Source organism: Chiloscyllium plagiosum, unplaced genomic scaffold (genome assembly GCF_037043375.1).
Source record: "Chiloscyllium plagiosum isolate Xiang-an unplaced genomic scaffold, Cpla_swu_hap1 HiC_scaffold_21, whole genome shotgun sequence".
In the NCBI taxonomy this organism is placed as follows: domain Eukaryota; kingdom Metazoa; phylum Chordata; class Chondrichthyes; order Orectolobiformes; family Hemiscylliidae; genus Chiloscyllium; species Chiloscyllium plagiosum.
The window spans coordinates 26,693,547-26,708,259 of record NW_028270159.1 but is presented as its reverse complement, the minus strand read 5'-3'; the positions used below and the strand labels follow the sequence as shown (position 1 = coordinate 26,708,259).

Here is a 14,713-nt window from a genome sequence, read left to right as displayed (position 1 = left end):
ATTCCTAGCCCTTTAACCTGCTCTGACAACCACAGAATTCAACCTAAATTTTGAGACCGTGGTAACACCCATGGTGTTGATGGTAGGATTTCAGTGATGATATTGCCATTAGATGTCAGCCAGAGATGGTTAGATTCTCTTGTGTGAAGTGAATATTACTTACTTGCCACTGGTTATCCCAATCCTGGATATTGTACATGTCTTGCTGCATATGGACATGGACTGCTTCAGCATCTGAGAAGACCGGCAGGAGGCTGGAAGAACGCAGCAAGCCAGGCAGCATCAGGAGGTGCAGAAGTCAACTTTTTGGGTGTAGCACTTCTTCAGGACTATGGGGGGAGCTGCAGATAAAGGGGGTGACGGAGGCAGGGTGGTGAAGTGGAGATAGGTGAAGACAAGCAGAAGGTATGACTTGGCTGGTCAACAGGTTGGTGGCTGGGAGGGGTGGCAGGGAGGGAAGGAACTGGGAAGGGAATCAGGGAATGGAGAGGGAAGGTATTTGAAATTGGAGAACTCAGTGTTGAGTCCTCTGGGCCGTAGGGTGCTGTTCCTCCAAATGGAGCTATGGTTTGTCTTGGCAATGGAGGAGGCCAAAGATGGTCTTGTTGGTAAGGGAGTGGTTGGGGGAATTGAAATGGGCGGTGACTTGGAGGTCTGGTCATCTCCTGCGGACCTGGCTGCGATGCTCATTGAACCGTTCCCTAAGTTTACGTTCGGTCTCTCCGATGTAGAGAAGACAACACTGGGAGCACCGTATACAGTAAACTAGGTTGGAGGAGAAGCAGGTGAACCTCTGTCTCACTTGGAAGGATAATTTGGGGCCCTGGATGGAGGCGAGGGGGTTGGTGTGCTGGCAGGTTTTGCATCTTTTCTGGTTGCAGGGAAAGGTACCTGGACGTTCGGTGGCGGGGATGACGTGAACCAAGGACTGTCGGAGGGAACGGTCGTTGGGGAAGGCAGAGCGGGGTGGGGAGGGGAAGATGTTCCTGGTGGTGGGGTCCAATTGGCATTGACAGAAATGTTTGAGGATGGCGTGTTAGATGCGGAGACCGGTGGGGTGGTAGGGGGGGACAAAGTGGGGGGGGGGGGGTGCTCTGTCTTTATATTGTAGGCAGGAGGGGTTTAGGGCAGTGGAATGAGGATTAGAGGTGGCATCGCGGAGAAGTGTCTGGATGACGGAGGGAGGAAAAGCACGTTGTTCAAAATAGATAGACATTTGGGATGCTCGGGAATGGAATGTCTCCTCGTCCAAGCAGATGCGGCAGATGCAGAGAAATTTGGAGAATGGGAATGCAGTTCTTGCAGGATACTGGGTGGGAGGAGGTATTGTCAAGGTAGTTGCGGGAGTCTGTAGGTTTGTAGTAAACATCCATCTGGAGACTGTCGCCGGAGATGGAAATGGTGAGGGCAAGAAAGGGGAGGGAGGTGTCCGAGATGGACCAAGTGAATTTGATGGCAGGGTAGAATCCGAGAAATCAGAAAAATTGAGCAGTCTGATTGAAAATTGAGCAGTCATCAGTAAACATCTCCACTTCTGGATTATGGATGGAGGGAAGGTAAAAATCTCTCCAACACATGGCTTACCTAAATAGTAATATCTTTGACATGTCATCAGCTGAATGAACTCCATTCTGGCTGTCGACTGTTTGTTCGATCCTGTTAGTCTCCGTTAATCAGTTTGTCAATAATACAACACAGCTTCTGAGAAAATTGTATAAATCCATTCCAGTCAGCATTTTACTAATCTTTATTAGACACAAAAGCTTAGCCAAACGTCTTAGTGCATGGCTATAATTCTGGGGCTGGCATTATTTATGGATATTTATTTGCTTTTCCTTATTGTGCTTTTATTTTGTTCTGTATGTAATTTCCCAGACCGTAACAACAAGCCTGCATTTATATAGTGCCTTTCATTAAGGAAAAGGTGGCTTGCAGGAATACTGTAAAACAAAATGTGACCCTGACACATGCAATTAGACTCCAACAAGATGGCGCCGATAACTCCTTGTGAGCTTCCTACAACAGATCCAAGTCTAACATTTCTTATAAATTTTCTACACTTTTATACTTAAATTCTAAATCTGTAAAAATTACTAATAATTTTCTTTTACGTCCAGGCAATGTAACCAGTATGACTCTGTCTATGATTTGGAGGTGCAGGTGTTGGACTGGGGTAGACAAAGTTAAAAATCACACAACACTAGGTTGTAGTCCAACAGGTTTATTTGGAAGCACTAGCTTTCAGAGCGCTGCTCCTCCATCAGACGGTTGCCTCTAAGTCTTTCTGATCTGTCCATCCTTGCTTCCTATGATCTGCCTGTACTGCTTGTAAAGCTTTTCACTGTACTTCAGTACACCTGACAATAAATGAAATCAATCAATCAATGAGGAACACAGATATCCTAAAGTTTGTCAGTGAGCTAGATTTTCAGTGCCTGGGTAGCTGGAGGTACAGTTGCCAGTGGTGGAGGGATTAAACCATGAATGCACAGTACTAGAGGGGCACAGAGATATCAGAGGATTGTATGGATCAGAAGGAAAAATAGAGACAGACTGAAAAGTAGAAGGGACAACAGAAAAAGGGAAAGCAAATGGACACCAAGGGGAAGAATGAAAACTTAGAGGAGGAAAAAAAGACAAATGTGAAAAAAAAATGCAGACCTGCTAAAATAGGCCTCAGTATAGATTGGCATGAATGCCCCTTGTTTACACTGGAATTGCTAACAACTCCAAAGTGTATCCTGCCAAAACCTGCAGGGAGTTGCAGTCTTTACACATTTTTCTTTTAGCAATGAATAGCATTTTGCATCAAGCCGGCAGCTTTTTTTTTGTAAAGTTAACTTGTTTCGGAGGACCATAATGAATTTCAAATGACTTTTTTTCTTTCAGCCTGTTTAATGTCACAATGTTCAGTCGTAGAATTGAACAAATGAAAATGAATTTTGTGTCTGTTGTACGAGTCTGAAGAATGATATAAGCACCACCCACTTTGTCAATGTCACCTGGACTTGCAGGTCGAACACTTAGGATTTCGAAGGAGTGAGACGTAAGATCCAGTCCTCCTTAAAGTCTCTGTAATAGTGTCAGTCATATCGATGGAACTTTTAAGTAGTTGCTAATGTGCAATAAACTATTTCCCGTGAACATCAAAAGACTTATCTAGTTGGCCAGGAAGTGGTTTTGTGTTATTATGTTTGAGCAGGCAACCCTGTAGCCCTCTGATATGAAAAGCAGTGATAACTGCAGCCTCCAATATCAACAGCAGCTCTCACAGTGTAGGGAGCTGGCCTGACAGCAACTCCTGATGGAACAGAAAGGACTTGGACCAGGTAGCCGTCAAAATGGGTTGACTCCGAAACTGTTTAAAAGTCCCAACCCCATTGCCGGGCTTTCTGAATTTTGGGAGTACCTTATGGGATGTTGTCTGGTTTGTGAGCCCAAACCTGATATTCCTAACCTGTTTTATTCAGCTGTGGAGACAGCATGTCCCAGTCTCTCCATGGAGTCAGACCAGCTTTTCTTTAGCAATTGTCCGAGCAATCGTGAAGCACAGTCTGAATGAGGGAACGTTTTGTAAGATAAGTTCAAAAGTTCCTCATGCTCCCATACGCTGCTTCTGTTTCCACCTGTTGTGTCAAAGTTCACCCACTGTACACTGTATAGGAGCAATGAACTGGACAGGGACGGTTGGATGCAGGGGTTTTCGAGGTATCTTGGGATATGACGGGTCATGTGGAGATGCATGGTGAGTGTACACATGGTTTTGAGAGGTCATGGATGTTTAGGAGATAAAACGTGGTGGGAGAGGCCATGGGGAGGAGGGGCATCTCTTATTATTGGGGGGGCCATCTGTGGGATATGAGGTGGAATGGGAGCATGATGGCCGTGGAAATATTTTGGAATTTTCCCGACTCCTCCTGTCAGCTTTGAGGGTGTGTATCTAACCTGTTTCTCAGAACAATATTCGTGCCTGAACATCTGGTTTGGCAGGAAGGTTGTGGCTATTCATGGAAGTTGCTGCTTGCCATATTGCTGGAGGGAGAAAATATCCAATTCAATACAGCTAATACAGATGTTAGCGCTCTTCTCAGTATTATCTGTTAGAGGTCCCTTTGTAAAGTTGTTCTTAAGGGAACCTCTGATGGCCTCCACGAAGTCAAATCAGTGGTCTTAAAGGATTTCCACCAAAGACTCTTTTGTTTTTAATAGCAGAGGTGAATGCAAATGTAGTGGACTCTCCCATCCTCTATCCTGTCTCAAACACCGTCTCTTTCTCACCCTAGATCACTCCAGCTCCTCTCTCAATCCTGCCCATAACTCCCCTCTCCCTATCACCTCACTCTCCTTTAATGCCCTCTACTGTTCCCAATTGATTCATGCCCTCTGTCAGTCTCCCTCTTCCAATTGTTGCATTTTTCCCTTTGGGTCTACATGATGGACCCTGCTAATGACACACTTTGCTGCAATCTTTAAACTGCCCCGAAACGCCCAGCAGGTGTCTGCAGCTCTCTGAATACATGGAAGTGCGATCGGAGGCACAGTGCTGGAGCTTGAGTTGACCTGGGTGCTCAGCCTGTTTCTTGAGTCTCTGACTGATTGGCTGATGAGGAACAGTTTCTGAACCACTTTGAGGGGTAAAAATGAACATGTGTATATAAAACTACAGACAATTTGAAAAATAAACACTTAGAAAGCTAACTCCCCGCCCCCCGATTGCCACATTGGTGGCTGCTCAATAGAAATCCTCTCTTTAATTCAAGATGCTGGTAGTCCTTCAGGGTGTTAAGGACATCAGGGGCTGTGTTTGCTCCTCTGACTGTTGTCCAGCTACTGAGCTATTCATCATGGGCTTAATCTCAAATGATTTTTATGTAAATTCCTGAGCATCTGTACCATGTAGGATAAGAATGTTTGGTGCATATGTGTTGGCATATTCTGCATGGAGGGCATAGATGCTTATTTTTCGCACTCAGACCTCAGTTCACTGACACTTTACTGGTGTGCATTATCTTGTTGATTGTGTTTCGCTTTTTAATTTAGTTATTGTGCTGGAATAATTGGGAATGTATCCATCTCGATAGAGCTTCCCAACCTTGGTAACAGAGACCTGGTTCTGGATTATGAGCTGTTAGTTTCAGTCCTTACTTGTAGTGTGACTATCCAGTGCTCCTGAATGCCTACTCCTCACTGCTCTGAGCTCAGGCCCTTTGAGGTAAGGCTTAATTTGCAGCCACTGCTGTTCCTTGTCTCCCGGAACCTGTGATTTGAGCAAACCAGCTTCACATTACTCCTCCGGGGAGAATATTAATTAGAAATTAAATACTTACAATTGTGTGCTGGCTTGAGCAAAAATTCTATTTGAAAAATTATAACCGACCTTAAGTGGGGAATAATGTTCAGTAATAACATGTACACATGTTAAATACCATGAGTAATCTGATAATGGGCCACAGTGAAGGTGGGTCGTCCTAATGAAATGAGGCATTTTGTTGTTATTCCAATGCCTGACCTGAGCCTGAGCTTTGGAGGTAATGGTATTATCTCCCTCTTTGATAGCTATATTACTTTAATTAGGCCTGATGGGCTGTGATGGAGTATGCAAATCTAGGTCATTGCATATGTAAATGTGCAGCTGTGGTCTTGCTGAATGCCAGAACACATCAGACAGTGTGTCTCAGCGTCATCAAGCATTAATTCCAACATGGCAGGCAGATATGACTCTACATTTGTGCACTGAACACGCCCCCCTAAGTGTCTCCAGTTAGTACCGGCATGAGTGATCAGAATGGTAACTAATCTCCAGATCTTGTTGTCCAGGGTTGTACTAAAAGATAAAATGAGTACCTTTCAATCTCTGAATTACCAGCACTCTGATTGCAATTTGGTATTTGCTGCAATTCTTTCTGCCATAACCCAGTATTTATTTCAAATTGCTCTTGATCTTTCTCTTGGCAACTTAGAAATATTTTCGAAAATGAAACCCAGGCCTCCTGGTCCAGAGATAAGGTCACTCCACCACAGCAGCTCCATAAATGTAGAGTATCTGGTAGTCCCAATCCAACTACTAAACAGGCCTGAGTCTACTTTAGCTTTCAAGAACAGGCATTTTCAGATAAATATGGTCAAACGTCTTGGCAACTTATATGCAGACGAACGCACTCTGTGTTGGACTAATCATGGCAATATTTAAGTTGGGTCCTGGATATCTATCTAAGAAAGTGAACTGACAGTTAAAGAATATTACTTTAATAAAGAAAGTAGAGTATAAATCTTAGAACCTATGAATGGTGGTTCCAAACTTCCTTGGAACGTGAGGCTTAGAGGAGAGGTGGGGTACGAAGAGACTAAAGGATCAGACACACAAGCTCATTACCAGAAGAACAGGCAGCAAGAATTGTGAAGGGAGCTTGTGGTGTGTGGAACCTCCATCTTTTTTGAACATGGCTTCCAATAGTACAGAGTTGGTCAATGAATGATCTTTCCTCTATTGTTGGAAAACTCTGTCCTCCAGCGATCCAAGCTCCTGGCTAGAAACTTTACTATTGACTTTGCATTTTTTAATGCTGCACCCAGATAAAAAGAAGCATAATGACTGTAAAAAGCTTTCAGCAGCAAGCCATGTGTCCCAGACCCAACCCCCTCGTTGCCTCAGGCATTCAAACAATCATAAGTGCATGAGCATCCATCAAAGGGGCATATCCCACATACTGCCACTTGGGTCAGAGGGGGAGGATAGCAACACCCATTAAGTCATTCTTTGCAGTTTCAAATGGTCTGAGGACTTACAGAACATACGTAATAGGAGAAGGAGTAGGCCATTTGGCCCCTCAAACTGGCCCACCATTTAGTAAGATTATGACTGATGTATCCCAGGCCTGAACTCCTCTAATTCACTAGTGGGTACAGGTAGAATAAGTGCTCGATCTAAGACATATTTATAAATGATTTGGATGTGGAGATCAATTATATTATTGCCCAAGTTATTGGTGATCCCAAACTGGATGGGAATATAAGTTGGGAGGAGAACGTAAGGAGGCTTCAAGAGGAAGAGGAAGAGGAAGCTTCAAGAGGACAGTCTAAGTGAATGGGCTAGAACACAGAAAGTGGGAGTATAATTTGAATAATTATTAAGTTATTCATGTTAGTGGAAAAACAAAAGGAAGATATTTGTTAAATGGTGAGAGATTGGAAAATACAGTAATTCAAAAGCCAGTGTGCACTTTCAGGAAGCAGTTAGGAAAGTAAATTAAATGTTGGCCTTCCTCATAAAGGAATTTGAGCACCAGCAATAAGGATGTCTTGCTGCATGGAGCCCTGGTGAAACCTCATCTGGAGTATTGTGTGCAAAATATCTAATGAAGGATATACTTGCCATTGAGTATGCAACAGAGGTTCACCAAACTAATCCCCAGGATAATGAGGTTGTCTTAAAATGAGAGGATAAGGAGACAGGGTGTGTATTCCCAAGAATTTTGAAGATTGAAGGGCGATGACATTGAAATCTATAAAAATTCTTATAGGGTGTGACAGAGTGAACATAGATAGGGTGTTTCTCTGGCATGGGTCTCCAGAACTGGGGACATCAACTCAGGATTAGGAGCAGGTCATTTGAGACTGAGATGAGGAGGAATTTCTTCATTCAGAGGGTGATGAATCTTTGGAATTATCTACTTCAGAGGGCTGTGGAGGCTCAGTCATTGAGTAGGTTCAAGATAGAAATTGATAGGTTTCTAGAGACAAAAGACAATCAGGGATGTGGAGATAGTCTGGGAAAGTGGCATTGGGGTGATGATCACCATGATCTAGAATGGTGAGGCAGACTTGATGGGCTGAATGTGTGACTTCTATTCCTATGATTTTCTACTTTTGACATGCTTCGCTACCAAAACACGTGTGATATTCTGTGAACAACATTCATCCTCTGGGTTGACCAGTAACTTATCATTCAGTCACTCAATAATATGCTGGAGTCACTTGTATTTACGCTGCCCTGAATGGAGATGTGACAGAAATAAAGATATAAATGGTCACATTACACACAAGCTAAAGGCTCTGGGGTACAAAATCCAATACAGAGTTATTGTAATGGTCAGCCTGTGATTAATAAATGCCAAGCTTCTGAAATTATCAGTAGAAATCCCACAATATTTCATTTAGATAGTTATAGGCGATTCAGTTTGTGGGGCTAGCCTATTTTATAGTACACAAGAGGTTTCCAAATCACAGGAGTCTGCTTTTAAGGTGATAGCATGGTTATTTCACTTATTACTGAACCACACTGCAGCCAGAAGATGAAACTGCTGAGGTTTGAAATTCTCATGTGTACAGTAAAATATATTACTGTAACTACAATAGTCATGTTTATTGTGTGAATTATATTTATGATTAACACAATCCACTCCAATAACTAACATTGTTTATGGAGCACATCAGACGTTATTATTATTTGAGGTTTCTGACTGATACAGCTTTTCACACAGCATATTTCTAACAGCACCTAATCAGGGTCATAACCTTTCTAAACACCAACTCATCTGTGGGATCCATTGACTTATATCACCTCCAAAGAAACTAGAGCAGACAGGTCACAAATTGACCAAAAATACTGGACAGGTGAACTGTTCGACCATAATTTCAAGTGATTGACAGAAAACGCACCATTCGAGTCACATGCGTGATTGGTTGTTCTAAATGCTGTTTGTCCACTACCTGTACTGACCATGCAGTGACAGTTGTGACAACTCATTCTACTATAAGGTACTTTCTGAACATCTACAAACATTCTGAGTGAAAGCCAGAATGACACCTTATGAATACCAATGATACAGATTTTGGTATCAGAAGTGTGGCATTGTTTTTAATTCCAGACTCTAATTGATGAGTCTCTGTGGAATTTTGTTTTTCTCTATACATGGTTAAGAATAAATTCACAAGACATCCTTCGACATTTGCCTCTGTATAAAATTAGCCATCACGTAAATTTTTCAGAATCTGAATTTGAAACATGCCAAGATTTCTCCTTTCCCTCTTGTGGGAGGATGTGTGCCAGTTAAATAATCAACTGTGAGAAGCAGATTTTTCACCTTTACTCTTTCAATGAGGAGCCCTGCCCCCACCCCACCCCCCCGAATGTACACATTCATGGCAGGAAAATGAGTGCCTCACATCAGAAACGGACTCTTCTCAAATCCACTTAAGGTGGTGGGACTGACTTTCTGGGTGTTCTTGACCCATATGTGCCAATTGCATGCACCTTTTGCAATAATAACACATTTTGAACAATTTAAACAAACAAAGATTCTCTTCGTTAAACAAAGTTAAAAAATCACACAACACTGGGTTATAGTCCAACAGGTTTATTTGAAACCTCAAGCTCTCGGAGCCCCCGCTCCATAAAGGTATATTTGCTATAGCCCCAGAGCTGCTCTGTTAGTAGAGAGACACGGCTGGTGGTGATTTAACCTGCGGGTCACCATGCCACAGGTAAGGGGTGAGGCCAAGAAAGCAGGACTTTCCTGGTAATCTCAGCCAGTGTGGGAATAGAGACTGTGCTGTTGGCATCAACTTGACGTGTTCTGGCCTTTACACTAGATGCAGATCCCATCAAATAGTTCTTCACCTAAATGTCTGCCTCAGGTCGCTGCGATTTGTGCAATATGTAAAAGAAAGATTGATGGGCCAAAAAGGACTAATTCCAAAAGGCTTTAATCCATTTCTAGCCCGTTTTGCTGATGCTTGGGATTTTAAGAGTGTCTGTGCCAATTATTTTCTTTTGATAAAACTAGCTGCATTGCAAGGAATTTCCCCAAGGGCGTTGCTTATTTGGAAGAGGCAAAGGCTCATTAAAGGACTACCGAAGAGAGACTCTGTGCCCAACTGTGGGCTCCTGCATACCCCTTTCTGCAAACAGAAGTGATTAAACCTTATGCTGGTTGATGCTTGATACAAGTGGAGGCTCAAACTCCGAAGATAGGCCTGACAATGCAGATCAGAGCTTGTTTTGCTTTGAATAGTGCTGCACGAAGTAAGGCAGTAATTCTGGCTTGGCTTTACCTGCAAAATGTTATTATCTGACAATGATGATAGATGTGGTCATGGTGGCTGGATCAGCAGAGAGCCCAGATGCCTACTAACAGACAACTTTGAGCCGGCACAACCAGTGATGACTACGCAGACATTGTGGAATTATTGGGATTCTGCTCTGGAATGTGATAAATGAACAATCTTTGGGAAGCAGCTTCCCCCTCCTGCAGCCATCAGCCAGGAGCCAAGTGTTCAGCTGCTCTCTCACCTGTCAGTACTGAGCCTTTCCCTCCTTAGAAACCCCTGGCCCTTCAGATTTGCAAAGGCTGATGATTGACTGTTCTGCATTCTGAGCCCTTCTGAGCATTTTTTGTCACTTCTTTGGAACATTTTCAATTTTATTATTACATTCATTCAACTTGTATACAATTTTCTACCATCATCACACTCATTCCTCCTACAATGGCCCAAATCTGCTGTTGAGTCTGCTATGAATTTAATGAGCCAAGTATTTTTTAATAGCACCCACGAGCAAGATCATGTGCATAGTCGGGCAGCTAGTTGCAGTTTCTTTATGCTGCATTCAATTAACGTGAACAAGCTTAGTAAGCACAGTGCCATCAAACCTGGGATCTCCCTTTGAGATATGATTCAGTTCCACAATCAGCCATGTACTCCCAAATTAAACCACGTGAGCGCCTTCATGATTTTGATTGTTAAATACTTCCATTTGTGGACTTTAAATCTAGAGCTTCGATTTATAGATTTCTGAAAGGATTCACGAACTACAAAGTATAAATGAGAATTTGAGAATGTTTATTCATCAAGGTCCCTTAAGTAGTTACTTTGTTGGTAAAATAAATTGTGAACTTGCTTTCTCCTTTTGAACAGAAGCATATCCCAACGTACACCTACCATAGCCGACTGGCAGATTTCCAAATCGAGAAGAAAATAGGCCGGGGACAGTTCAGCGAAGTATATCGAGCAACTTGTCTTCATAATGGAAAAGCAGTTGCACTAAAAAAAGTCCAGGTAAGAGAATTTGTCAAAAGCGTTGGAATGTTTCACTAACAATAACAGCTTACTGTACTATAAAATTTCCTTAAGTTACAATGGGGAAGGAAGTAGCCCAGGCCGACACAATGTGATAGGGCAATTTCTTCTTGGGGTAACAAAATATCGGTTTCATAAATGGATTTGCCATTGCATCATACAACTCTTACTCAGGAAATTTACTTCAGAAGTTTGAGAAAACTGAAACTCTCACACAGATACCTCCCTTTCTCCCTCACGTGCAATCAGCAGATCACGTTGCTTGACTTGATGCAGAAAATTTCATCTTAAAGAAAATCACACGGAAATAGTTCTTACTTTGGCATTGCCTCGTTTTGTCAGCAAAGCTCACAGGGGAGTGAAACTGGCTCTGGGTGAGGGGAACAGGAAGTAATATTCTGATTACACCCTGCCTGAAGTTTAGACCAGTGTGTCATGTAACAGCTCCTGCATCTCACCAGTCAGTAACCACAGGTCAGTATAACCTGGAAAATCCGTTTGAAATGTTTGTTCACATTACATTCAGATTCTCTCCACACTGACAGCAGCAAGTCTGTGGGAGCCTGTGTGGTTGATGCCAACCAAGATTTCCAAATTGCAGGTTTAATATTAATATATTTAATATTAGATGCAAGACATAGTATTTTTTTGTTTCGTCACAATAACAAAAGAAATGGGGCTGAATATTTACCATGGTCTTTGGTGTCCTGACCCGGGCAGAAGGCCAGCCCAATGTCCACACTGACTGGCAGTGACTTTGCCACTGTCCACCCAACTAAACTAGTGGCTGTGGGACCATGGGCCAATTCAGGAAGGCAGGTCGACTCCTCAACCTGAGGGCTGTAGGACACTGAACCCCCCCAGGGGCAAAACTGGAAGAGCTGGATACTGCTGAGGCAGGTGGGATATGGTGAAAAGACAGTGTCCTTGGTCAGGTATTTGGAATTGACAATTTAGGATGGCCGGGTGATAGTAGATCTTGTAAGATGAAGGGGAAACTCCCGTGAGGAGGGATCTTTGGGCATTAGGGATTACAATGTAGCCCCCTCCCCCAGTCTTACTGCAGCAAGAGGTAGTTAACGTTCCTACCAGCCTCACAACTGCTGACTGGCCAGCTGCTAGGAAATATGATTGAATTGACCAACTCCAAGAAGCCGCTTATTAGAGGAGAGAACTGTGAGCTACAGTAGCTACCTGGCTATGATGCCTGAATGCTAACTATTTTTATAAATCAGATTTCTTGGTTGTGCTTGTCTTTTTAAGGTATTCGAAATGATGGATGCTAAAGCAAGGCAAGACTGCATCAATGAGATTGACCTTTTAAAGGTATTGTGTTCAGATTGTGTAATTATAACCAGGTATCTTTTTAGAATTTTAAAATTTGTTTTTGGAAGTCCTGGAAGTCATTTTTAATAATAAATTATATCAAGTGTTAGACATCAGATAATGGTTAATTTGTCACTCAGAACAAGTCAGTGAATTAGTTCAGGGTCGGTGTAAGCTCAATTGTGAACAAGTTCCCTTTTCTGCAGATTATTCCGGAACCAGTTTGATTCTGCTGGTTTTGGTATTGGTTTAGCTAGGCTGCAAGTGATTGCAGCTAAATACAGATCGAACAGCAGTTTTCACTAACATTGCCCCACTTTTAACTCACCACCACGAGAAAATCTGCTCAGCGAAGCAGCCTGTGCTGTTTGGAGTTAATAGTTCGACAGAAGATGATGAAATGACTCTCTACGGATTTCCCTATGCCCAAAGGCTGGATGCATAAGCTTCAAACTTCCTTCAACTTTTAACAGAAATGCAGCTGCGAAACTCTGCTGATAGGAAACCCACTGTGGGACAGATGGGGTGCCAGTCTGTTCCCTAAAGTGGTACACTTCATTTAGCAGGCTCGCTGGGAACTGATGAAATTCCTTTCACATATGTTGGCAGCTTTAAGTGTCCCGCTACCATCTGGGACTCCCAACATGTTGATGAAAGCCGCCTGGGCCAAGCTGCTTAACAGTTAAACCAGTCGATTAACATATACGGTTATTCAGAAAGAAAATCTGAGATCTCTTTATCAACCACATTGTCTCATTTGGCTCAGTTGATAGCAGTGTCTCCTGAAACCCCACTTCAAGGACTCAAGCACGTCAGCTTGGCTGGCACTGAAGAAGTGCCACATTGTGCTCAGGGTCCACTTCACTTTTGGCAGAAATGGAGAACTGGTGAGAGTCTTGGATCAGATGAATCTGTTACACACCAATGTTCCTGAGAGGGAAGTCTAGGCAGAATGTGTGTAACAGGTCGCGAACCTGCGACCTGGAGTGTTCCACACTTGCCGACAAAGACAGTGACTTCAAATATCTTTCAGATGAACATTAAAGCAGAAAAGCTCCATTGAGATGACTGTAAGAGCTCTCTGCCATTATTTGAAGCTGTTCTGGCCAACCTGTATCCCTTTCCTGAAGACACAATCATTACTGTGTAACTCTCAGAGTCAGAGAGATGTACATCACGGAAACAGACCCTTCAGTCCAACCCGTCCATGCCGACCAGATATCCCAACCCAATCTAGTCCCACCTGCCAGCACCCGCCCCATATCCCTCCAAACCCTTCCTATTTATATACCCATCCAGATGCCTTTTAAATGTTGCAATTGTACCAGCCTCCACCACTTCCTCTGGCAGCTCATTCCATACATATACCACCCTCTGTATGAAAACGTTGTCCCTTAGGTCTCTTTTATATCTTTCCCCTCTCACCATAAACCTATGCCCTCTATTTCTGAACTCCCCCAACCCAGGGAAAAGATTTTGTCGATTTATCCCATCCATGCCCCTCATGATTTTATAAACCTCTATAAGGTCACCTCTCAGCCTCTGACGCTCCAGGGAAAACAGCCCTAGCCTATTCAACCTCTTCCTATGACTCAAATCCTCCAGCCCTGGCAACATTCTTGTAAATCTTTTCTGAACCCTTTCAAGTTCCACAACATCTTTCTGATAGGAAGGAGAGCAGAATTGCATGCAAAAGTGCTGGATTACAGTGGTTACCTTTTAATTTGTAGGCTGTGAAGCTCTGGGACATCTTTAGACCATGGAAGGTGCAATAACAATACAGTATTTTAAAATCCTTATTCTGATGTCCCTGCTCCTGATGTGTGCTACAAAATCAGAGACTTCACCACCTGCATCTCCATCCTTTTAAATGCCAGAGTACAAGTTCTGGGTTGTATCTCCATCATTTTCTAATATTTGCTCTGGTAAGTGCTAGGAACAGGCACATTGGTGCTTTCACACTGAAGTGAGCACCTGATGAGAATTAAGAGATACGCAGGCAATTTGAGAGGGAAGTGTGATATTCCTTAAGAGAGAGAGAGAGACAGAGACAGATAAACAAAAAGGAAAATAAAGATGTCCCTAGTAATCAGTTACAGGGTGACATTCAGAACAGAATATCTTGAGCCCCACAGATGAGGCATAGTGCATGATGAGGAGGAACTAAGAGAATACTGGAGAACCTCAGCATAACTGTTTAGAACCTACTTAATTCCGAAGAAGAGTCACATTGAACTCACAATGTTAACTCCCTGTCCGCAGGTGCTGCCAGGCTTCTGAGCTTTTCATAGAATCCCTGCAGTGTGGAAAC

At 43.0% G+C, this 14,713-nt stretch overlaps 1 protein-coding gene across 5 annotated transcripts in view; it reads left to right on the top strand.

The window, feature by feature from the left end:
* LOC122564836 (serine/threonine-protein kinase Nek6) overlaps window positions 1-14,713 on the top strand; it is a 272,209-nt gene that overhangs the window by 133,677 nt on the left and 123,819 nt on the right. For all 5 annotated transcript variants that reach the window (XM_043720147.2, XM_043720146.2, XM_087998434.1 and 2 more), the window contains 2 exons: window positions 10,915-11,055; window positions 12,340-12,402. In XM_043720147.2, the coding sequence (XP_043576082.1) occupies window positions 10,915-11,055; window positions 12,340-12,402 (204 nt within the window). The remainder of the gene's footprint in view (window positions 1-10,914; window positions 11,056-12,339; window positions 12,403-14,713) is intronic.